This window comes from Odocoileus virginianus, chromosome 20 (genome assembly GCF_023699985.2).
Source record: "Odocoileus virginianus isolate 20LAN1187 ecotype Illinois chromosome 20, Ovbor_1.2, whole genome shotgun sequence".
Taxonomy (NCBI): Eukaryota; Metazoa; Chordata; class Mammalia; order Artiodactyla; family Cervidae; genus Odocoileus; species Odocoileus virginianus.
The window spans coordinates 6,791,242-6,815,385 of record NC_069693.1 but is presented as its reverse complement, the minus strand read 5'-3'; the positions used below and the strand labels follow the sequence as shown (position 1 = coordinate 6,815,385).

The 24,144-nt window shown below is 51.8% G+C and overlaps 2 protein-coding genes and 1 non-coding gene across 8 annotated transcripts in view; 2 read left to right on the top strand and 1 right to left on the bottom strand.

The window, feature by feature from the left end:
• Positions 1 to 1,248: 1,248 nt before the first annotated feature.
• EMP3 (epithelial membrane protein 3 (MAM blood group)) lies at positions 1,249 to 6,501 on the top strand. Of its 3 annotated transcripts, none has more exons than XM_020888350.2 (5): positions 1,249 to 1,405; positions 3,434 to 3,565; positions 3,782 to 3,884; positions 4,955 to 5,095; positions 6,229 to 6,501. In XM_020888350.2, exons 2-5 carry the CDS (start codon positions 3,488 to 3,490, stop codon positions 6,396 to 6,398), a joined length of 492 nt encoding a protein of 163 aa, XP_020744009.1. In that variant the 5' UTR covers positions 1,249 to 1,405; positions 3,434 to 3,487; the 3' UTR covers positions 6,399 to 6,501. The 3 variants fall into 3 exon arrangements, with proteins under 3 accessions (XP_020744009.1, XP_020744002.1, XP_020744018.1); XM_020888343.2 differs by lacking the exon at positions 1,249 to 1,405 and adding an exon at positions 1,573 to 2,442 and having other exon boundaries at positions 3,400 to 3,565; XM_020888359.2 differs by lacking the exon at positions 1,249 to 1,405 and adding an exon at positions 1,574 to 2,442.
• Positions 6,502 to 8,207: 1,706 nt separating this feature from the next.
• TMEM143 (transmembrane protein 143) overlaps positions 8,208 to 24,144 on the bottom strand; it is a 19,033-nt gene continuing 3,096 nt past the window's right edge. For 3 of the 4 annotated variants that reach the window (XM_020888232.2, XM_020888239.2, XM_020888223.2), the window contains 5 exons: positions 18,089 to 18,283; positions 16,468 to 16,595; positions 15,248 to 15,527; positions 9,960 to 10,149; positions 8,208 to 9,326 (listed from right to left, as the gene is read on the bottom strand). In XM_020888232.2, coding sequence (XP_020743891.1) covers positions 9,067 to 9,326; positions 9,960 to 10,149; positions 15,248 to 15,527; positions 16,468 to 16,595; positions 18,089 to 18,283 — 1,053 coding nt within the window. In that variant the 3' untranslated portion in view covers positions 8,208 to 9,066. The remainder of the gene's footprint in view (positions 9,327 to 9,959; positions 10,150 to 15,247; positions 15,528 to 16,467; positions 16,596 to 18,088; positions 18,284 to 24,144) is intronic. The other variant, XM_020888227.2, reaches the window with a different exon arrangement.
• On the top strand, positions 19,796 to 19,868 carry TRNAG-CCC (transfer RNA glycine (anticodon CCC)). Its single transcript has one exon. It is a non-coding gene; the product is annotated as a tRNA-Gly (tRNA).

Sequence of the window (24,144 nt, the reverse complement as noted above, 5' to 3'; positions counted from 1 at the left end):
GGAGAAGATTCCACCACCGCCCTCGGGTACCCTAATTCTCCCCCTTCTGTAGGGCCCTAGCATGGGGGACCCCCTGCACGAAACATCTCCAGGGTACCCCAACCTGGCGCTAATTCCACTCTGGGGGTTTGATTCAGAGTCCTAGCTTCCTGTTCTCCACCTCCCCCGCTCAAATTCCATCTCTATAGCCCCTGGTTCCCAGACTCCTCCCAGGACTCAGGTCCAGGCCCTTTGCCTCCTTGAAGAACAGAACGATCTCCAGTCCCTCATTTTTCCCCCAGTGACCCAGGCTTTCTAACTTACTTGGAGAACTGAGCTCAGACCTCCAGTCTCTGTCCTTCTCAAAGATGTAACTACTTTACCCACCCCCAGTGACCTTCATTTTGTACTCCCAACTTTTTAGCCTTGGGATCCAGTAGACCCAAGCATTTGTCCCTTCTCCAAATCCCAGACACCTCATCTCCCGTGTCCCAGTGTCTGGTATAACGTGCACGTACAACAGTGCTTTCTCTATGCCAGGCAGTCCTCTAAGCACTGCTCCTTGAGGTATTTACTACTATTATTCCTATTTTACCGATGAAGAAACTGAGGCATAGGGAGATTAATAACCTGCCCCAAATCACAGATAATGAATAAAGCCTGTGTCAGTAACAGCTTCCAGGTTAGGGTTAGGAGTACCCACCCAGTCACTGAACTGCCCCTCCCTCACCCCCTCAGGGAGCCCAGATAACCAACCACTCTCCCTCCCTCTCGCTGTGGCTCCCTCAGATACCCAGACATCCCATCATCCAGTTCCTTTCCCTTGTGGGAACCAGGATTTCAGTCCTCCAGCTCTTAAATCCACATCAGGACCCCAGACACCTGGCTCCCTGTCCCTTGCTTTTCACCAAGCACCCAACCCTCCATAGAGACCCAGGTACATAGTGGTGATCACTCCCCACACTTATTATATCTAAGATAGTAAATAATAATGATAACAGTAATAGTTATTAATAACATTAAGTCCCTGGTACTGCACTTCTGTTTAAAACCCTCCAGTGGTTCCCCACTACCCTTAGAATAAAATCCAAACTCCTCCTCTAGGCTTCAAGGGCTCTCTTTGAATTCCCTTCCTACCACTCCCTCTAGTTCCCTATATTCTGGCCACACTGGTCCTTCTGTCTGCTCCCCAGACAACTTGAGCTTGTTCTCAAATGCTGTGTACTTCCTCTCCCTCCAGCATTCAAATGACTCCTGTCTTCAAGTCTCATCTCAGAATGAGGTTTCTCAGAGAAACCTTGCCGGATCACCCTTTTAAAGCTGCCTCCCATCATTAGCAGTGTCACTGTATTTCATTTCCTTCAAAGCCCTACCACTACTACTTCTGTGCTGATGGGTTATTCTCTCTCTCTCGCTCAACTAGAAGGTAAGCTCCGTAAGAACAGCAGGGCTCACATCTGTTTTCTTCATTATTAACTCCTGGTTCATAATAGATGTTCAATAAGTGTTTGATGAGGAAAAGAAAAAATGTGTTTGGTGTGTTAGTGTACTGGTATTACCTTGTCTAGAATAAGTATCAGAATTGTTATTGCTATTGTATATTGTCAGTAGTATAAGTAGTATTGTACCCACCTCTCCATTAGGAAACTGAGGTTCAGAGAGTTGAAATAATTGGTCAGGGTCCCCCAGGCAGGAAACAGTAACCGTGGGTGCTTAACTTCCACCTCCTGCCCCCTTCCGGAGTTCCACACTTCCCCATTTCCCATCCCGATTCCCACCAGGGTGCCAACCCCACAAGTCCTCAGCCCACTCCCCGCTGCAGGAATCTGGTCTTCCCACCCAGACACCCATCCCTCTGAGGATCCAGTCCTAAGCCCCATCAGGGAAAGCAGATGTCTGTTCCTGGGACAAGTCCCGGAGCAGAGGCCTGAGAATCTGATCCTCCCGCCCGTGATGCTTGCCCCACCTGAGGGCCCCAGCTGTTTCCTTCCCTCCAAGGACGTGTCATCTCCACCGCAGGAGGGGGAGCCCCAGAAGATGCCTGTTGGGGCAGTGGGTGGGGGCCCAGAAAAGGAGGAACAGAGGAACGCTGGTGCCTGGTCCCTCCCTCTGGCTGCCGACCTCAGCTGGGCGCGGTGAGGGTGGGTATAAAAGGATCAGTATATATTGAGAGGACCAGAGAAAAAGAAACCAGGAGAGTGAGGAGAGAGGAGGATCGAGGCACAGACGGTGAGGACAGGAGAGAGAGACAAGAGGCAGAAGGCGAGAAAAAGAGAGAGAGGGAGAGAGAGGGTTCCGGAATTGGAGGGGAGAAAGAGAGAGAGCCAGAGAGAGGGAGGGAGGGAGAAAGGCGGTGAGAGGCGGGGGCCTCGAGAGGGTGGAAGGAGGGAAGAGAAGGGCGGGGCACAGAGGCCCGATCGAGGGACCGGACTCAGGACTCAACTCTGACTTCTGCCGCTCTCGGTAAGTTTTCAATCCGTTATTCAGCCTGCGATTTCTTTCTTTACTTGGGTGTGCAGCATTTGGAAAGGAGACCCCCACGCCACCCACCCCCACCAGCTTGGGAGAAGCTTGGAAATCCTTGTAATTTAAGAAGTGAAATCTTGGCACTTGGGGTGGAGACTTGGAAAGGGGTGGGGCCCGAGGGATTTTAGGGTTCCCAGCAGAGCGCCCCCCCACCCAAAAACTTCCTGCGGTTTTACTCTATGGCTGTCCACTCCCCCAGGAAGACCCTGAGATCAGGGCCTCTGGTGAGAACAACCGAAATCTGGAGACACTCCAGCCACCACCCGCCACCACCACCCCCCGCCGCCCTTTCTGGACACTGAAGGGTCATGAGGACTGGCTCCTTCTTCTCAGGCCCTCTCCCACCCCCAACATGGATCTTGTCCATTTTCCCTACAAGGTGTCCAGTAGACACTAGTCTGGAGGCAGGGCAGGGTGGGGTGGGGACCTCATGGGCATAGACAGGGGCTGGGGTTTCCCTGGTGCTTGGAGGCATGTGGGGGGGTGAAATGAGTCACCGACCGGATGACTCACTGGGTCCCCCTTCCTCCCTCCACCCCAAGAGAGGAGTGGGATGAGTCAAGATTGTCCATCTCTGGGGGCAGCCCCCAGCTTCTGATCTATCTGAACAGGCAGGGATAGGAATTTTTCACATCCTTGCCCATATGTCCCCAGGGACAGGGCTCTGCGGAGATGGGAGCCAGATTGCTAGTCCTACTCATTCCTGGACTCAAGTCTATCACTGGCCCCCTCCAGGCCCTGGGAAATTCACCAGTCCAGGCCCCCAGCTCCCTCCTCCTTCACAACCAGGCATCTAGCCCCCAGCCTCCTCCTCCCTCAGACCAGAAGTTTGGGGCTCCTAGCCCCCTTTTCCATTAGACCTGGGAGTCTGGACTCAGGCCCTTTCCCTACCAGAATTCAGGCATCTCACCTGCCCCTGTGCCAACAGCCTCTGAAGTGGCTGTCATCTCCTGAGGTCCCGCTCCAGGCTCCCAACACAGCCATGTCACTCCTCCTGCTGGTGGTCTCTGCCCTTCACATCCTCATTCTCATCCTGCTTTTCGTGGCCACTTTGGACAAGGTAAGCCAACTCGGAGGATGGGGGCCTCCTGTCGCTCTGGCCCCGCCCCCTCGCCCTAGCACTCCCCTGTGAACTCTGCCTTCACCCTATCCTTTCCCCTGACGAGCCCCCGCCCCACACGTTCCTATTAAATCCATGCTTTCCCATGGCACCTTGCCCTTTTCCCAACCCTGCCTAGTCTCCCTGACTTTGCCCTTGTTCCTCTGCCCATCCCAGTCCTGGTGGACCCTCCCCGGCAAGGAGTCCCTGAATCTCTGGTATGACTGCACGTGGAACAGTGACAACAAAACGTGGGCCTGCAGTAACGTCAGCGAGAATGGTGAGGCATGAGGGGCACTGGAGATGGGTCTGCAGAAGGGAGGGGTAACCCCAAGTCTCCTCCCGGGACCGAGGATTGGGAACCCCCCAAGGTTTGAGTGGGCGGGTTATGGGTCCCCATGCTGAGTGACTGAGGCTGACGTATGATGACCCACCTGTCTGGATGGTAGGGGGAAGTATGCTCGTGTTCTAGAGTGAAGTGAAAGTCGCTCAGTCGTGTCAGACTCTTTGCGACCCCATGGACTATATAGTCCGTGGAATTCTCCAGGCCATTATACTGGAGTGGGTAGCCTTTCCCTTCTCCAGGGGATCCTCCCAACCCAGGGATTGAACCCAGGTCTCCTGCACTGCAGGCAGATTATTTACCTGCTGAGGTTAAAAACCCTGCTCCCTATGATTTAGGAGTGGAGGCCACATGCTATAGGTTTATGGAATAGGGGGAAAGCTCCCAAGATTCTGAGAAGACAGGATTATGTTTCGTAAGTCCTAAAGAGGCAGGTCAGGCATTCTGAATGGATGGCTGGGACCACGCTGTCCGAGTTCCAATGGGGTGGACCACATTGAGATTCTAAAGAGGTGAGACTGAATCCTTACAAGGTTCAAAAGAAGCAGGGCCAGAAGAAGATGAGTTCTAAAGGGGCAGAGTGGCATCCGCTGAAATTTCTAAGTCAAAAACGGTGAAAGATTAAATGCTTTTCCCCTAAGAGCAAAGGAAGAATTTCTGCTCTCACAATTCTATACACCGTCATACTGGAGGTAGCCAATGCAACAAGACAAGAAAAAGAAATAAAAGGCATAAAGATGGGAAAACTTCGAAGAACCAAAACTGTCTCGATTCCCAGTGAGCATGTTTATATAGAAAATCCTAAAGAATCTGCAAACGGCTTCTAGAATTCCTAAGGGAATTTAGGAAAGTTACAGGGGTCAAATTTGATATAAGTGATAACTACTGAGTACCTGAGGTTGAATGACTCTAAATGGAAGAACGGTTGGTGGGAGCAATGATGAGCAAGCCGGTGGAGCTGGAACTCTGGACCTGCTGTAACTTCCACCTCTATCTCCTTATTGCAGGCTGGCTGAAGGCAGTACAAGTCCTCATGGTGCTTTCCCTCATCCTCTGCTGTCTGTCCTTCATCCTGTTCATGTTCCAGCTCTACACCATGCGGCGAGGAGGGCTATTCTATGCCACTGGCCTCTGCCAGCTTTGCACCAGTGAGCACGGTTCCCCAGGGAACTGAAAGGAAGGGAGGAGGCCTGTGAGGATAGGGGGAGGGCGGGGGAAGAATGGACACCTAATGAAAGAAAGCAATTCTCAACAACACAAAGACCATCTGAGGTTTTGCCTTTGGCTACCTCTCTGCCCCAGGGACTTAAGGAACTTGTAGTTTTCAGTGTCTCAGTGGTGGTTTGTGGTGTGGGTCTCTGAGTCATGGGGCAACTGGCACTTAGAGCTTCAAGGAGCCAGGGCTGGGGAAGGGGTTGTGGACGAATAATCTAGATCCCAGGGACGGAGGGGGGCTAGCAGGGATAGGTAGCTAATTAATAACACCAGGCTGCTGCTGCTGCTGCTAAGTCGCTTCAGTCGTGTCCAACCCTGTGTGACCCCATAGACGGCAGCCCACCAGGCTCCCCCATCCCTGGGATTCTTCAGGCAAGAACACTGGAGTGGGTTGCCGTTTCCTTCTCTAATGCATGAAGGTGAAAGGTGAAAGTGAAGTCGCTCAGTCATGTCTGACTCTTAGCGACCCCATGGACTGCAGCCTACCAGGCTCCTCCGTCCATGGGATTTTCCAGGCAAGAGTACTGGAGTGGGGCGCCATTGCCTCCTCTGAATAACATCAGGAGAGAACTCTAAATCATAATAGTAGTGGTCTTATAATGTCAACCAGTTGCTATTTCTTGTGGACTGACCTTGTATCAGACACTTCAGGGATTTCTATGTACTTTTTTTTTTTTTCTTCAGGTGCAAAGAGCAAAGTTAACCATAGTTATCAGTTTTGGGGGAGCGTTACGTTTCTAGGTTACCCCTTGTTCTATTAATTTACTACCTGTGTGCTTGGCTGTGTAAAGCCACTCAGAAATATTCCTTGAATGGATGAGTAGGTATTATCGTCCCATGTAATGGATGAGTAACGGAGACCCAATTTAGTTAAACTTAACTAAACTGTCCATGTCCAGTTTGCAGCAGCCCCCAAGGCGCGGCGCTAGAGGAGTGAACTACAACTCCCAGTAGGCAGTGGTGCTGCGCACTCGCCCTCAGGCGGTTACTTTGCACCGTGGGTGGTTGGGAAATGCAGTCCCGTTATGTGGGTCCAGCGTGCCATGTGGTTCCCATCTCCCCGCAGGCGTGGCGGTCTTTACCGGGGCGCTGATCTACGCCATTCACGCCGAAGAGATCCTGGCGGAGCGCCCGTCGGGGGGCAGCTTTGGTTACTGCTTCGCCCTGGCCTGGGTGGCCTTCCCCCTCGCGCTGGCCAGCGGCATCATCTACATCCACTTGCGGAAGAGGGAGTGAGGGCTGCGCCTCCCCTTGGCTCCCCAGCCGACTCCCGGCCCCTCCATCTCACCCCGCCTCCTTTTCTATTTTAAACAGAAAATAAAACTGTTTAACCTCCGGGTCTGCCTTTGGCTCCTTCCTTCCTTCCTCCTCCCGGGACCCTGGCTGCTCAACGCCTGATCGTTCCTGAATTGGGACAGCCCCCATCACCAGCAGTTCAGCCTTCAGAACGTCGAACTCATCCCTTTCTAATCTGGGACACAGGAGCCCACGGTCCTGGCGGCCCTTCCCCTTCCACAGACCTCAGGACCCCAGTCCTCCTGGTGCAAGACTCAGGATTCCTCCCAGCCTAGATATTCAGGTGCTTCTAGGTAAGAACCAGGCGTCTGGGTTTCCAGCCGTCCCTCCTTGGCCAAGGGTCTCTCTCTCTCAACCAAGCAGGATGTGTGTCTTGTTCTAGGTTACTGAGACCTGAGACCCTGTGCTGCAGTGCAGTCAATGCCTGCACCTGGCCAATTAGTCTCCTCCAGTTACAAAATGTAAAGAAACTATGAGGGGCTAAAAATAACTGTGTGCATGCGCATCTGGGGCAAATTCTGGACAATAAGATACAAACAGACCAAAAAGCCCAGCTGCCACTTCTGAAGAGCCAGGAGCAAAAGCAAGGCACTACACACATACACCACCAAGGGGGTGGGCAAACCACCTAAGCCGCCCCTCCACCCCACCCCTGGACACACCCTTACCCTCACCCCATAGAAGGGACCAGCTCGCCCCTCCGTAAGAGAAGTTGTTCTCTCTCCCTCAGTTTTTCCTTTCTATAGCAGAAGCCCCAATAAAGCCTTGCCTGAACTCCTTGTCTGGCCTCTTATTAATTTCAATTGATTAAGAAGGCCAAGAACCCTCATTGGTAACAGTGGTCTTTTTTATCCTCCCTCTGACACTTCCTCTGGGAAGATACTTTTCCATTTCCCTCTTGAAACCCAGCCCCTCTTCTTCCCCCATCCTCTGCAAATGTTGCCTCTAGTCCACATGACACCTCAGTAAAAACGAGATGAGATGTCTCCCCCTCCCCTTCTCCAGGCTCGGCCTCACATGGGGACCCTTGTGAGAAGAGGAGGCTGGGTTTTAGACCGACCCATCCCCAGGCCGTGTGTCTTTGTGCAGCGAACAATCTGCTCTGTCTCGGGTGTTCAGAAGACCCAGTGTTTTGGGCAGTCAGGTCCTTCCTAAGATCCTCTTCTGTGATGCAGCCTATTTCAGCAATTACAAGCACAGTCTCTCTCCAGAACTACAGCTTTCTTTGCAAGTGTGTGTTAGTAGCTCAGTCGTGTATGTTAGGATTCTTTGTGACCCCATGGACAGGAACCCGCCAGGCTCCTCTGTCCATGGAACTCTCCAGGCAAGAATACTGGAGTGGGCAGCCATTCCCTTCTCCAGATCTTCCTGCCCCAGGGATCAAACCCAGGCCTCCTGCATTGCAGGCAGATTCTTTATGGCCTGAGTCACGAGGGAAGCTGGAAAAGTGAAAGTCTCTCAGGCGTGTCTGACTCTGCGACCCCATGGACTGTACAGTCCATGGAATCCTCCAGGCCAGAATACCGGCATGAGTAGCCTTTCCTTCTCCAGGGGATCTTCCCAACCCAGGGACCGAACCCAGGTCTTCCTCACTGCAGGCGGATTCTTTACCAACTGAAGTTACAAAGGAAGCCCTAGGGAAGCGGGGGACCCACCCAAATGCATTCCCCCAAGACCCAGAGTCTCTTCTTTCCAGGATTCCAAAACCTTCCTTCTTTCCAACCCCTGCAGCTCCCCGACTCATCCAGATTTATGAAACATGATTTATTCCTTTGGGAGAAGGGATAGGGGAGAAATTGATAGACCAATAAATATTGCACAGGGCACTGGTGGAGGCAAGATCCAGGCCGAGGTAGTTTCTGTAGAAAGGGTGAGGGGCCTGGGCAGCGAAGGCACCTGAGTTTTGTTGTTGGGGCCTGAGTGGATGTGAGCCTTGGTTTCTGGTTCCTCCTGGTCCACAGCTTTCCGCTGGGCACAAAGCTCCCGACCCCTTCAGCCTGGACAAGCTGATTGGCAGTTGACCAAATGGCCTGCCTTATAAGTAGCGCAATTGATACAAAGAGCAGGTCTCCTTCAGAAATTCTGATTGGTTGCTTCTCCACAGGGACAACTGGCTGCCCAAGGTTGGTACTGCCCGGCAGCTGTCTCACTGGCAGTTTGCCAGAGGACCGGACTAAAAGGCTCTCATTGGCTGCAGGCTGGAGCTCCGCCTCGGTGAACATGATGGGCATTTTGCCCGGTACGGGCTAAACAGACAGTGATATATGGCCTCCGGAGGGCACAGTTTAACTGGGCCTGTTGGTGTGTAGTGTTGCACGGCTGTGATTGGCTGGCCCTCCCTCCTCAGCCAAACTACGTTTAGAAGTTTATGTTGGAAAAAAAAAAAAGAAGTGTATGTTGAAGGAGGGAGTAAGAGATGGACCAGAAGCAAAGCCAAAAAGCTTTGATTGGCTGTTCATCGGAAGAGGGGCGCCTGGCAACGGCGGGCTGCCTCAGTGGGCGGCTTTGTTTAAGAAAACAGCATAACGGAAGTGGTAACGAGTAATTGGAAGTTGGGGAGGGGCGAAGCATCTTAGCCATGATTGACAGCTTGTCAAGGAGGCGGCGCTTAGTTCCCAACCAGGTGGCTGGGTTGGGCCGGGCCGAGAGGTTTCTCTAAGGAGTTGTCATCGCTCGGTGCGGACTTGGGGGAAGAGATAGTAGCCAACAGGTCTAGTTTGGGGAGGCCCGGGGGCGGGTACATCCCGACGGTGGGGGGCAGGGCTTGCAGGTGGGCCAGGGCCCTCTTTCCGTTGAAGGCCACGTCACAGCCTGACTGGGCTAGAAGCCAGTTCTCCACCTCCGACTGGAGCCACTGGGAGGTCTCTGCTGGGGGAGAGGCAGGTGTTGTGAGGTCAGACAGACCCGAAGGACTAAGAGTGGGCAGCGGGGAGGGTACGGGACGAGGAGTAAGAGGGGTCTGGGTTTGGAAGAAGCCTAGCGGAGTGGGACAGAACCTCGGAGGCTCAACGTTGGGGCTCTCATCTGGGGACCAGCCAGGGACTCTTGTTCACGGAGGAGCCATCTGGGCTCTCTAGTAAGGGAGTATTTGGGTTGGCATATAGGAAGCAGCGGACGGTGAGTGGGGAGCATACCACAACAGGAGTCCGATCCAAGACTCCTATCACGGTTGAGGTTGAGAGGTCATCCCAGGGAAGGGGCAGGCCCATCGAGATGGGAACAGGGTCAGGGGTCCCAACTGTTGAATCCGGTTCACCAGCGCGAGCCGGGTTTGGGAGGCGGGCATCGTGGGGATGAAGTCTCACTGGGGCAAGGCCATCTGGGACTAAAGGGACTCTCGACTCCATAGTGGCGGGGTGGTTTGTTCCAGGTGGGGCCACGTCTGCGCCCAGCAGTTAGGAAGGGGCGGGCCTATGGGTAAAAAGGCCGCAAGAGACGGGGCGGGACCTAGCAAGTGAGGGGCTGCAAAGGGGTGGGGCCTCTTGGCCCCTGCGGGCCTACCTTCCGGTGGGCGCTTTGCCCCCCCGGGCCGCCGGGCCAGGAAGCTGTGCGCGAGCAGGGCCTCTTTGGTGTGCTCATCCTGAGCGCGCAGGACCAGGGCGCTGAGCAGCTCCGCATTGTTGGACGTGCTGCGGTAGTAAAGCATGTGCGCCAGCTCCAGTGCTTGCGCGCTGCGCCGATGTCCGAACATCTGCATGCAGGACAAAATCCGGGAGGGGCGGGGCCTGCTGGGACTCCACGCCCCGTCCATACACACATCCCACCCAATCACACACGCACCCATATACAACCCCGCCCATACGCACACCCCTAGGTCACTCAGGCAGGTAGGACCCTTCCCAAGGGTTCCCGGGACCTCCGCGGCCCTCTCTGGCTCAGGTATTTTTACGCTTAAGCCACACTCTCTCCCGTGCCTCGGAGGCCGCTACCCGGGTTTGCTTATCTGAGCCACGTAACAATGGATATATCCGAGGATTCACAGACAAGAGTTTTAGCCTGGGCACTTTTCGTTACAATTTTTTTTTTAAGTCCTTATCATCTAGACACATACTGAAGTATTTCCAGATGATGTGTGTAGAATTTGCTTCAAAATTATCCAATGGTGGTGGGCGGGGGGTGTCTTTGGGTGAAACCTGATTGTTGTTAATTGTTGACGCTGGGTGCTGACAACAGGGGAGCTTCTCATGCTATTCCATCTCTGCATTTGTTTGAAATAATTTTTTTTAAAGGTCTTAAATATTGTAAAGAGAAGTGTTGTTGTTTAGTCGCTAAGTCCTGTCGGACTCTTTGACCCCATGGACTGTAGCCTCCCAGGCTCTTCTCTGTCTGTGGGATTTCCCAGGCAAGAATACTAGAGTGGGTTGCCATTTCCTTCTCCAGGGGATTTTCCCAACCCAGGGATTGAATCCAAGTCCCCTGCATTGACAGAAGGATTCTTTACTGCTGAGCCACAAGGAAGCCCAAAGAGAAGTGTTAATGGACAACAAACACTCGATGAGCCGCTTTCCGGAAAGAAGGGAAGGAGAGGCAGGTCTGGGGCCCAGCTGTCTACTGGCAGCCTCCTTCCCTACCCTGCATCCCTCCTGCCTGGACCCCTTTCCTCATTCCTCTTGTCCCCGAGGAGGGAGATGAGAGCCCACCAGTGCCCTCTGGGACTTGCACTCAGATTCATCCACCCAGATTTGTCCTTCCATCCACCAACTGAGTTCAAGGCTGCTGGGTCCTGCAGCCTGCAGGCCTGGATGCCAGTCCTATCTCTGCCCCTCCAGCTGTGAGACTGTGGCCAAGACCTAAGTCTTCGGGTAGCCCTGTCTGTGAGCCAAGGCAAATGACAGAAGGTGCACCAGAAGTTAATAAAACATGGCACAGAAGCTGGCCAGTCACAAGTACTTAAAGATTAGTTATTGAAGTATCTTCTGCCCAAAGAGTGTTGCCGACCCTACGTGGAGACCTATGGTGAAATGCCTCTGAAATGAACACAGCCCTGGAAAATTGCTGAAATGGCCTGCATGGTCCCAATGACACGCTCTGTGTGAACTGCACTCTCTTCTTTCAAGGCCAGCACAGTCAGTTTATGTCCCTGCATTGGAACGAATTGCCAATTTCTTTGGTTGGAGGCAACATGCAGGAATTGGGTACGTTTGCAACTGTTATGAAAAATACATTGGGTTGTGTGCCTGTTTCTGCCAGGCTTATGGAGTGGAATTCTCGCAGGTTAAGTGAGCAGGTCATGCCATTCCAAGGCAGACATGTGAGGCCAGACCTCTCCCTGGAGAGAGCTCACCAGTGGCCAGCTGAATGTCCCTCCAACGCTCGCCAAGGCCCATGCTGAGCACAGTGTCTCTCCTTACCCAACTCCTCAGTCCCTCCTTCTTCCTTCCCTGGGGTCTGTATGTGGGGTGGCCCCACTATCTACCCCATCACAGATCAGACCCCTGGCACCATCCTGCCCACTTCTCGCCAGCCTGTCACTCTCTGGCCCCATCCTCCTGCCTTGACTCTCTCTGCCCTGTGCCCTCCCCTCCAACCCACCTAATGCATCACCCAACCTCCTCCCAGGCCTCAGTCTCCCCTACTCCCATCTCTCTGCACAGCCCCAGAACAGACCCTGCCCCTCCCCTGCTCACACCCTCACATGGCTCCCTAGTGTCCTCAGAGACTCCAAACTCTGTGGCCTGGCCCCAGGGATTTCTCCCACTCAATATCCTGCTTCCCTCTCGTGAATGCAGCCCATGTTGAATGAACCCAGTCTACCCTGATGGTTGCCCTGAGCACACCCTGCTCTCTTGGGCTTCTGGGCCTTGGGACAGGCCAAGTGGTCTCCAGTCTTTTCTTGAAAAAAAAGACTGTCTTATCATCAAGGTTCAGGATAGACATCACTTTCCACAGACAAGCAGCTGCATCCCTGGGATCCTACAGGACCCACTGCCACCTTGGTCAGGCACGTGGCTGTCTGTCCATGGGCCCCGCACCTCTCCCCCGAGGGCAGGACCAGCCCTGAGGCATCTTTGGGATGCCAGCTCAACAACCCTTCTCAGGTTGCCTTGCAGGCCTCCCTGAGGAACCAGGACAAGTTAGGAGCCCCCTCAGCCCAGGAAGTCTGGGAGGGTTTTCTGGAGCCTCTGAGATGACGGTGAGGAGGGGTTGGTCAGCCTAGCAAAAGGATGCATGTGTGCATGCTAAGTCGCTTCAGTTATGTCCAACTCTTTGTAACCCCATGGACTGTACCCACCAGGCTCCTTTGTCCATGGGGATTCTCCAGGCAAGAATACTGGAGTAGGCCGCTGTGCCCTCCTCCAGGGGAGAGTATGTTTCAGAAGGAGGAACAGCATATGCAGAGGGAGAGAAGGGGAGAGAAGTAGGGGTGGGAGGAGCTACAAGCATATTTTGGTGGAGCTGAAGCTGAGAATTGTGTCAGATGAGGCCGAGGAAGCAGCGTCTCTGATGCCAGGCTGTGAGCAAGGGAGGAGCAGGGCCAGCCCAGGGGCCATCGGGGATGGGCTGGAGGGGATCACTGGGTGGGGGAAGGCTAGGAAGAGGGTCTGAGCTGGAGCCGAGACAGAGAGGAGATGGGCACAGAGAGCCTGCGGAGCAGAGCACCGGGGGGCAGGAAGGGCGGGCTGAGGACTGACAGGTTGGGGGGCAGGGGCAGGGTAACTTCCAGGGGTCTAGCCAGTGACTTGGGAACAATGGGGCCATCCACAGATGGAGAGCCAGGAGGAGGAGCAGGTGGGAGAGACGCTGTCCTCCACCTGGCTGCTCCAGACTTGAGTGTTGTGCTCCTGCATCTAGGAGGTAGGGGGGAGCAGCTTGTGGAAAACGTGGAAGTGGATGAGCTCTCTGGGGGAGGGGGAGGAAGAGGGCCATGTACCCTGCTGCAAAATCAGTCTCCCAGGTGTTTGATCAGAGCAGCTGTCCCGAGATGAGGAGCTGGGGAGGAGAAGGGGGTTTCAGGGGAAGATGGATGCCTTGTGGGCAGCTGGATGGAGGCCAGGGAGGCCTGCATTTAAGGCACGGAGGGAGTCCCTGGTAGTCTAGAGATTAGGATTTGGCGCCTTTGGTGCCATGGCCCGGGTTCAGTCTGTGGTTGGAGAACAGAGATCCAACAAGCCAAATAAAGAAAGAATGAACCTAAGGAGGCTCAGCCTGGGGCATGGAAAAGTGTCTAAAAGGGATCAGTAAATGAACAGGTTGAACTGGGCTTTAAACTGGGTGTCAAAGCCCAAGAGACTCGAGAGTCCTCCACCCCCAAGGGCCACTGAGAGGTGGGACAATGGTCCTCCCTGGGCTGAAAATGTGCATGTCCCCCCCAGACCAGCTCAACACCCTCTCCCCCCTGCCTCTCCGCCCTCATCTGTGGTTGCCACATTCCCTCTCTGCTTACAGCCCTTCCGTGGCTCCCCTCTGCCCTGAGGACGAAGCTCAGAGCCCCTGCCTTAGCATTCAAGGCCCTCGCCACCCCTTTGGGGCCTTGCTTCTCCATCCTGCACGCCAGACGCCATCCCTGTGGGATTCCCCAGGCTGTGCTCACATGGCCCCTTCTCTACGAGGCTCAATCCCCGCCTTTCAGAGCTTCCTTCAAATGACACCCGACCCCTGGTCCTCGGTAGGAAGCACTCCCTGCTCAGCCAGCGCAGCCTGGTTATTATCTGTGGGATTTATTACCAGGCTTCCTAAGAGCCCGTTGGGATGGCTGGAAACAGCTTGGAAATCAATGAACCAGCAAGTGAATGATTGGGTACAATGGATAACTCGCTCCAGTTCGCACTCTTGGGGCCAGTGCCAACCCCAGGGAGAGTCAGTAAAAGGCAGCCGCCTCAAGGCAGAGCTCGAGGTTCAGCAAGCAAAGCACAAGTTGGATTCCAGCCCCGATCTGTCCCTTCACCCACGAATCCTTGGATGATGAACAACCTGCACAACTGGATGAGGCAGCCCTGCATTCACATGTAGCAGAATCAGGAAGGGAGCTTGTTCAAAACACAGGCCCTGGTCCCAGAGTTTGGGGGTGTGGAAGCCCAGACTCAGGGGACAAGAGCCCAATCAGTAATAATAATAATAAAGGTAATGGTGAACTCTCATATAACATCTTCTATACTACGGGCCAGGCTCTGTTTTCCATGTTCATCGTATTAATGCATTTAATCACCACAACAACCCACTGTCATCTCTGCTTTTGAGATGCACAGAGAGGTTTAAGCAGCTTGTTCAAGGTTACATAGCTTAGGACTTCCCTGGCACTCCAGTGGTTAATACTCCACACTTCCACTGCAGGGGGCATGGGTTCAATCCCTGCTTGGAGAACAGAGATCCCACATGCCACATGACATGGTTCTCACACACACACACACACACACACAAGCGAAAAGAATAGGTTACACAGCTAGAAGACAGTAGAACTAGATTCAAACCCAGGCAGTCTTGTTCTAAAACACACCCTTCACCATATCACCAAGTGCCCAGTGAGTGGCTGTGAACACTTGTGTCTCACTGCCCATGTGCCAGCCCTACACCCAGTGCTCATTACAGATTCACTCATCTCTTCCTCACAACAGCCCTCCTAGGAGGGTCTCGCTATTTATTAAGCCCATTTTCCAGATGAGAAAACCGAGGCTCAGGGAGATCGAGAACCCCTCCCAAGGTTGTGTTGAGTGAATGAGGAAGGGAAAGAAAGCCCAACCCAAAGCAGGAATAATCCACAAAAAAAGAGAAACAAACGGATAGGGTGGCCCGAACTTCTAGCTGATCATTAAAGGGCAGGCTTGCGGGGGGGGGGGGGGGGTGTCACTCACCTTGGCGGCCCGCAGGCCCATGAAAGCAGCGAAGAACAGCAGCAACAGGGAGGTGGCCATCTTGAGGTCAGAGAGCACCACCATGCCCACGTTGACAAAGAACGCTACACCCGAGACGATCAGTGTGACGTTGAGGATGGCACGCTGCAGGGTGGACGTGCGCACCTTCAGCTCAGGCAGCAGCTGCTCCAGGCCCTCCAATGGCGTATCCTTGAAGCTCTTCAGCACTAAATGCCCCTTCTTCGTTCGGGCTGCGAGTATCACCCGCTTAAAGTATCTCCTGATGGCCAGAGATGGAGGGGCAAGGACAGTCAGAACAGCCCCCAGGGAGTCCCCCTCTAACCCTAGGACATTCTCTCTGGCTCTGAAGTCACACCATCATTTTAAAAGCTACTTAAAAATGGTGGGAGGAAAGTCAGACGTAAGCTAAGTGGCCAACAAGAGGGGATCAGTAACATGATGCAATCCCCTATTATTGGACACATAGGTTGCTTCTGATTTTATGGACTTGATAAATGACAGCTGAATAAAAATTCTTTAGTTAATGTTCAAACCAAAATTCTATATATATTTCAGGGTATCTGCTAGGTGCCAAGGAGTGCTATTTAGCTCTGGAGAGACAACAAAATGAGTCAGTCACTGCCTTTGTGGAGCTTATAGTCCAGCACGAGAGACAGATAATTAAGATAATTAAACAGACAGTCTCCAAGTATAAATATCTCCCTGGAATAGATTCCTGGAAGTGGAATTACTGGTTTAAGGGATATGAGAGGCTTTTTGTCTTTGGTTTTTGTCTTTGAATTCGTAACCATGTTTGGTAGTCTGATTTCCAGACGGATTGGGTGACTGACAGGCCCCCTGGCCAACTGTGAGACAATATGGCTCTCCCAACAATATCTGTATTTGACTATGTGCTGAAAACATACTGTTCTTCAGAAACCTGGTGGTACCACTTTTTCAGAGTGTGGCCTTCCCTCTCTGAGTCTCAGTTTTCCTCATTTAGAAAATGGAGATAAATGTCCCTACCCCTTCTCTTCCCCTAAGAATTGCAGCTCTTATTTCTCCTTGGGAAGAAGAGGCAGTATTTCATTGACCCCTTCTCCTTTCTTGACTTCCCACCCAGGTCCCAGACACCCAAATCCAGACACTGACCTGTCGGTCCCCTCTCGACTCTAACCTTGCTCCCTCTTGTTGCAGCTGGGGAACAGGGGCCGCCTCACCTCTCTGCAGGGGGCGATTTGAAGAAGACACGCTTGGAGCCCACGCTGGACTTACGGGGCATCTTCCCAACTCGCTGGCCCAAGGCCCAGAAATGCATGTAGATATACTGGTCCAAATTTACTGTCACCTGCCAAAGGGAGGGAGAAGGAAGCAAAAGCAGCTGAGCGTAAGGCACTGTGTGAATGCAGGATACTAGAATTACATGCCTCACCCCCAGTGATCCTCTGCCTCCCTATCCACTTCCCAGACTCATCATCATCCAGTATGTAGGCAGACAGCCATGTATGGTTGTTCATGTTGTACACTGCACAAGGACACACCATCCACATCATAGTCATCTTGATGACCATATTTCCTAGCATCTATAATGCCACTGATTTTAAGGTACTCTATCATTTTATGAAGCAACTAAAAGGAAAAATATATTGTCAATTAAACTATGCAACAGGGGCTTCCCTGATAGTTCAGTTGGTAAAGAATCCACCTGTGATGCAGGAGACCCCGGTTCGATTCCTGGTTGGGAAGATCTGCTAGAGAAGGGATAGGCTACCCACTCCAGCATTCTTGGGCTTTCCTGGTGGTTCAGCTGGTAAAGAATCCACCTGTAATGCAGGAGACATGGGTTCGATCCCTGGGTTGGAAAGATCCCCTGGAGAAGGGAAAGGTTACCCACTCCAGTATTGTGGCCTGGAAAATTCCATGGACTGTATAAGTCCATGGGGTCACAAAGAGTCGGACACAACTGAGTGACTTTCACCTTCACTTTTCAAACTATGCCACACTACTGCTTGTAAATCACAATCCAATTTCAGAGACAGTAAAGTCTCTGAAAAAAGCACATCTTAAAATCACCAAAATGTGGTGGTTTTAGTATTTTGGTTATAATACTACAGTATTTAGTATTTTGATTATTAGTATTTTGTTGACTTTTTCTTTTGGCTGTGCCATGCAGCTTATAGGATCTTAGTTTCTTGACCAGGGATCGAACCCAGGCCCCAGCAGTGAAAGCGCTGAGGCCCTCACCACTGCACTGCCAAGGGATTCCCATATTTTGTTGACTTTAATGGTGAGTATTTTGTATTATTTATTATAGTCAGTCCTCCATAACTGCAGGTTTCACATCTGTTGATTCAACCAACTATAGGAGTGAAAAAAATATTAATTCCAGAAAGCAAAACTGGAATCTGCTGTGTATCACCAACTCGTTTACACAGCATTTACATTGTATTAGGTATTACAAATAATCAGAGATGACTTAAAGTATGCAAGAGAATATGCATAGGTTATATGCAAATACTATGCCATTCCATAGAAGAGACTTCAGCATCGAGGATTTCCATATCCTCAAAGGCACTGGACATTACCAAAGGATAGCTCTCTTAATAGTTTTCAGGCAGATGGTGATAGAGTCTCTAGTCCTAAGAAGACCTGTATCTTATGATGCTTTTCCAACAGGTGGCAGTGAAGTTACCCGAGAAGAGGCACCTTTTTCTATTTCACCAAAGGTGCCACATGGGCTAGTGTTCAGGACTACAGCTCCCAGCAGCCTCTGCTTCCCAAAGGCTCCACCCCCGCCCAAGGTCTCCTGGGAGTTTGGGTTGTTTTCTGGAAGACAAGCACCTGGACCTCATCCTGAGGGTGATGGACCACCAGAGCGTAGGCCAGGGTGTCCTCTGTGAGTGGGGAGAAGTTGGCCTGGGCCAGCAGGGGCTCCAGGGCCTGAAGCACTTCCTTCTCGCTGGACAGACGCTGAGGATCTGTAAGTGAAGGCTGGTCAAGAGTCTCCCTGTCGGGGTTGATGGGGTCATACAAGGCCTGAGGAGAGTCAGAGAGAAGAAAAAGGGACTAGGTCAGAGTGTGAGGGATTTGAGGTACACGTAAGGATGTTCCTGGCCCCATATTTTAAATAATGGGTTACCCCAAGGCTGGATTTGGGACCCTCTTTCCGTCTCTCTCCTCAAGCTCACAACAAGTTGCCTCACCATCCCCACAGCCTTAAACACCACCTCCATGCAGAAAACTACCCAACTCACATCTCCAGCTCAGACCTCTCCTCTAAGTTCTAGACCTAATATCCATTTTCGGTTTGTGGGGATGCTTAGTAGTAGTAGAGTAGCACTTCGCCTTCCCCCACAGTACAGAGAAGAAGGTGGTTGTAGGACTGCTCAGATAGACTACATTTCCAGCCTCCTTTGAGGCTGGGTGTGGCCTGGGTGTGGCCAGGAGAATTCATCTGCAGAACGTGAGCAGAAGTAACAGATACACCTTCTCCCGCACTTCTTGCCCCTCCTGCACTTTCCACTCTTTCCTTGTTCTTAACAGCTTAGAACACTCTCCTGCCTACAACCGAGTTCTGAGCCCACAGAGATGAAGACGGAGCCCTCAGGGGATGGCAGAGCAACAACATGGAAGGAACCTGGGTCCTGGCATCATCTCACGAGGAACAGAGCTGCTCAGCTACCGTGGCCCACTTACCACAAGGCTGTTAAATGGGAGAGGAAGAATCCTCCACCTTCTTTAAGCCATTGCCTTGTGGGGTCTGCTTGTTACAACAGCTAAGCCTTTATAGGAACTAATATAAACTCTTTACCTGACATTTCTTTGGGATGTCACAGTTGCCTCAAATCCAACATGTCAAGCCCACAAGATCACATCCTCCCATCGTCATCTTCCAACAAAATAACCATCCTGGATGCCCCCTCCCAAAGCTATTGCCCCCAACCATCCCCGGCCTCTCCCCTGAGCATCAGATTCTCATAGTCAGTTATGTCTTTGACATCTCCAGTTGGATGTCTAATGGCGTCTAAGATCTAACATGACCCAAGGAAAATGCGCCATTTCTTCCTCCTCCCCTCCTCCGTCTTTTCCTTTCAAGAAATGGCACTGTGATCCATTCAGATGCTCTGATCAGGAACCCTGGAGGCATCTTTGATTCCTTTCTTATCATCACCCCCACATCTGATCCTTTACAAATTCAACAGACTCTCCGAATTGTTCTGGACTCTACCTTCCTTTCCATCCCCTGCCTTCTCATCCTAGCCACCATTGCCGAGTACCTAAACAGGTGCATCGGGTTTCCACTCTCCCACCATGTCCAAACCAGTCCCCATGTGGCTGTCACGAGGAGATTATTGAGATTATAAACAGACCCTATCCCTCCAGCGGCTTCTCACAGCGTTTGGAATAAAATCCAGACTCTTTCTATGACCTTCAGTGTCCCCATAGAACTGGGTAAATGCCCTGTCCATCTCATCTTATGCACCCATCAATGCCATCCAAAATTGTTGACTGAATGAATGAATGAATTAAAAAAAAGAGCTAGAGACTTCCCTGGTGGTCCAGTGGTTAGGACTCTGTGCTCCCAATGCAGGGGGCCCAGGTTTGATCCCTGGTTGGGGAACTAGATCCCACATGCCACAACTAAGAGTTCACATGTCATGACTAAAGACCCTGAGTGTTACAACAAAGATGGAAGATCCTGCATGATGCAACTAAGACCCAGCACAGCCAAATAAATAAATATGTAAAAAAAAAATTTTTTAAAGAGCGAGCTTCCAGGTGGCTTGCCTATTTGTTCACAGACAGATGAAGTTTCAGGGTGACATATAATGTGTCCCAGACTATCCAACAAGCCACAGAGGGAAGCACCCCTCCATAAAACCAGTCCGCAAACCCCACCCTCTCTGTGTCTCTCAGGAGAGGCAGCCTTAAGGAGCAACACATCAAGGTCAGGGGAACCTTCGTTAGTGGAAGGGAACCAGTGCGGGAGTATTCCAAGTGGGAGGAATGGCCTGCAAAGGTTTGGAGATGCAAAGTCCAGCGTCTCCGAGACAATGGAGCCGAGTGTCTGATGATGTAGTAGAGAATCGAGCCCAGCAAACCTTCATGTGAACTCACTCCAAGGGCCGGCTCGTGCTGGCCCAGAATAGGACTGGGGCCCAAAGCTAAGGCCTGTGTCCAAGTCCTTCCAGCCAGGCTGACAGAGCAGGTCCCATGGGCCATGGTCTCAAATTCATGGAATGACCTTGAGAAATGCCTTTCCCGGGGCTGAGCTGCACTTTGAGAGTGAGGGAATCTCAGAGCTGGAGGAGAGAGAAGTGCATTCATCTAACGTCCGCTGCGAACCAGACTCTCTTCTGGGAACTTCATATCCGCCCAGGGCTTCCAGCCAGAAACCTGGATATGGTGGGTGACCCCTGCTGTTCCCTTTCCTCGCATGATTTATTAATCACGATGATTCCACCTCCAAAACAGAGAGCCACTCTCCTGGGCTCTCTCCTCCCCACCAGCCCTGCCCAGTCCACACCACCATCGCCTTCTCCTGGATGAGTCTGACAGCCTCCTCAAGGGCCCCTCCAAACCCCCTTGCCTCCCTCCTCTCAAGACCACTCTCAAGCCCGCGGTGTCCCAAAGGGGGTCCTGAAACTCCTCCCCAAACCTGCTCCCCCTCGCCCCCATCTTCTCCATGTCAGAGAAATGCATTCTTCCAGGTGCTTAGGCCCAAAGCCTCTGGTCACCCCGGACTCCTCTCTTTCTTCAACCCATCAGCAAATCCTGATGGAACCCATTCAAAACAGATCCAGGATCCGACCACTTCTCATCTCCTGGGCAGTCCTGGTGGCTTCCGCGTCAGTCTCCCGGCTCCCACCCTCACCCCAGTCTGTTCCCGGCAACGCCACCAGAGGGCGCCTTTTGTAACAGAAGTCAGCTCACGTCTGCTCGCGCAGAACCGGTCCCTGGCTCTCCCCTCACTCAGAGTCAAAGCCAGGTCCTCACTGCGTCCCGTGGGCCCGGAAGGATCTGGGCCCCTCTCTGGCTTATCTCCAGCTCTGCCCCTTCACTCACTCACCTCTAGCCCCTACTACACACCACGCACACTTCAGCTACCGGGCCTTTGCACTCACCTTTCCTACAGATCTCCACGTGCCTCACTCTGGCCTCTTTCAGGCTCAAATGTCACCCGCTCAGTGAGGCCGTCCCTGACTACCTCACCTAAAACTGCAAAAAAAACCACCTCTCCTTTCTTTTTCTCCTTAATTAGGGTTACCAGATTTAGCCAAAAATAAAATAAAATACAGGACACCAAGTTAAGTTGCATTTCCAGATCAACAATAAATAATTTTTCAGTTTAAGTATGTCCTGTGCAATATTTGAGGATTGTATTTCCATGGACATAATTCTACTTAAAAAAGAAAAAATTTTCATAGCTTATCTGAAATTCAAATTTCACTGGGTTTAGAGGGTTGAAGAGTGTCCCCTAAAAATTCCTGTCCCCTGGGAACCTCAGAATATGACCTCATTTGGAAAAAGGGTCTTTGCAGGTATAATTAAGGTATCAAAGTGAGACCATCCTGGATTAGGATGGGCCCTAAATCCAACGAGTGTCCTTATAAGAGACAGAAAAGGACACACAGAGAAGAAAGTGATGTGAAGATGAAGACAGAGATTAAAGTGATGTGTCCACATGCCACAGACTGTTGGAAACCTGGAAAAGAGTATAGAATGGGTCCCTTCCTCCAAGGCTCCAGAAGAAACTAACCCGCCAGCACTTTGATTTTGGACTTCCAGCCTCCTGAACTCTCAAAGAAGAAATCTCTCGTTTTAAGCCATCCAGTGGATGCTCATTTGCTATGGCAGCATTAGGAAATGAATAAGCTGGGTGTCCTGTACTTTATCTGGCACCCTATGTGTGGTACTTAGCACATCTTAACATATTTTACTTCTTTACCTTGAGGAGGGTGAGTCTGTCTCACTAGCACGTGACGCCATGAGGCAGATGCACAGGCTCACCACTGAGTCCTGGGGCCTGGAACCATTCCGGGACACGGTAGGTGCTCAGTAAACATACATTGAGTGAATCCAATGAATGAATGCATAAGGGAAAGGAGGCCCAGAGAGAGGTCACCTGCCAAGGTCGCCCTCACTCCTAGTGAATGACAAAGCTGGCGTCTGAACTGGGGCTCTTCCTGTTCTCTGCCTGCTCCAGACTGCTTCCTCAAGGGTCTTAGGCCATCAGCAAATGGTAACCCAGTGTGTCTCACTCACCTCTGATGCTTCTACCCACCCTCTCAGGGTCTCCATTTAAAATCTGCTGCCTTGGGACTTCCCTGGTGGTACAGTGGTTAAGAATCTGCCTTGCAATGCAGATGTGGGTTTGATCCCTGGTCCGGAAACTAACCTATATGCCACAGAGCAACTAAGCCCATGAGACAAAACTAGGGTGACTCAATGAAAGATCTCACATGCCAGTTAAGACCCAATGCAACCAAACAAATAAATAATAATAAAATAAAATATGCTGCCTCAGTGAGAATGTGCCTTTGCTGCATATTCTTTGTTTCAATATAGTTAAACGTGTGTATAATAACATTTTAAAATAACTTTCTAATGAAAAAGAACCCTGTCTCCAGAAGCCACAGATGCTCCAGAAAAGAGCTTGGAGGCCAGCAGACAGGAGCACAAATCTTGGCTCTGCCACTTGGGACCTGCCTCATCTTGGGCTCAATGGGGCCGTCTTGGAGCTTTGGTTTCTTCTTCTGCCAGTGGGGCTGCTGGCAGCTACTTAGTGCTGCAGGAAGTTGATGAGCTTGATGCAGAGGGGCCACAGCTGCTACTCATCAAAGCAAGGAGGGGAGCTATGGGGGGCAGGGGCAGTAAAGGGTTAATTCAGCAGGCCTGAGTTGTCCAAACCTTGCACATTCCAGAGACCAGGCCCTTGTAGGGCTCCTGGGAGAGAATCTCTAAGTACTCACTCCCCAGGACTCAGTTAATGCCCCTGGTGGTCATGCAAGTTGTACTGTCTAGACCCTCCCAGGACTGTTTCTTAGCCCAGCCTCCTTCCTTGACTTTCAGCCTATGGGCAGAGTCCATCTCTCTGCCCAGCTGTCTAAGAGGCAGCTCAAATTTCTAAGTCTAAACTGAGCTCTCAGTCTTCCCTGCAGACCTGTCTCTGCTCTGCTTTCCGCATCTCATTCTCAGTAAGTGGCAGCCGGATCCTTCAGGAGGTGCGGGCATGGACTGCTGGAGGCCCTGCCCCCCCTACTTCTCTCTCTCCCTCAAGGCCCCGCCCACTCAGCCAAATGCTGATGCCTTCCAACCATTACAGGCGCCTGACCACTTTTCACCACTTCCACTGCTATTACTCTTGTCTGAGCTGCCATTATCTCTTACCTGGACAAACATAATAGATTCTTTAATATATCTCCCTGCCTCTGATGGTCTGCTCCCTGCTGAGCAGCCAGAAGAATCCTATTAACACCCGAATCAGTTCATGACCTGCATCTGAGCTGAACCCTCCTGCGGCAGCTCCCAGCTCGCTTACATAAAAGCCACGTCTTCAGCACAACCCACGAGGCCAGGCACAACTTCCCCTCACTCCCTCTCTGTTGTCACCTCCTGCCCTCTTCACCTCCAGCCAGTAGTTCCACTGTCATTCCCCTAACACTCCAGGCCCTCACACCTCAGGGCCTTTGCAATTGCTTTTCTCTTGAAAAAGAGAACATTTTCTCAACGTTTTTTCTTGAAAAAGAGGACGTTTCTACCTGAAATGTCCATCCCCAGACACCTGTTGAGCTCACTGCCTCAGTTCACTCAGGTATTAGCTTATTTGTCACCTCCTCAGAGAAGCCTTCCTTGACCACCCTGTCTAAATCAGGCCATTTTCTCGTCGCTTTCTA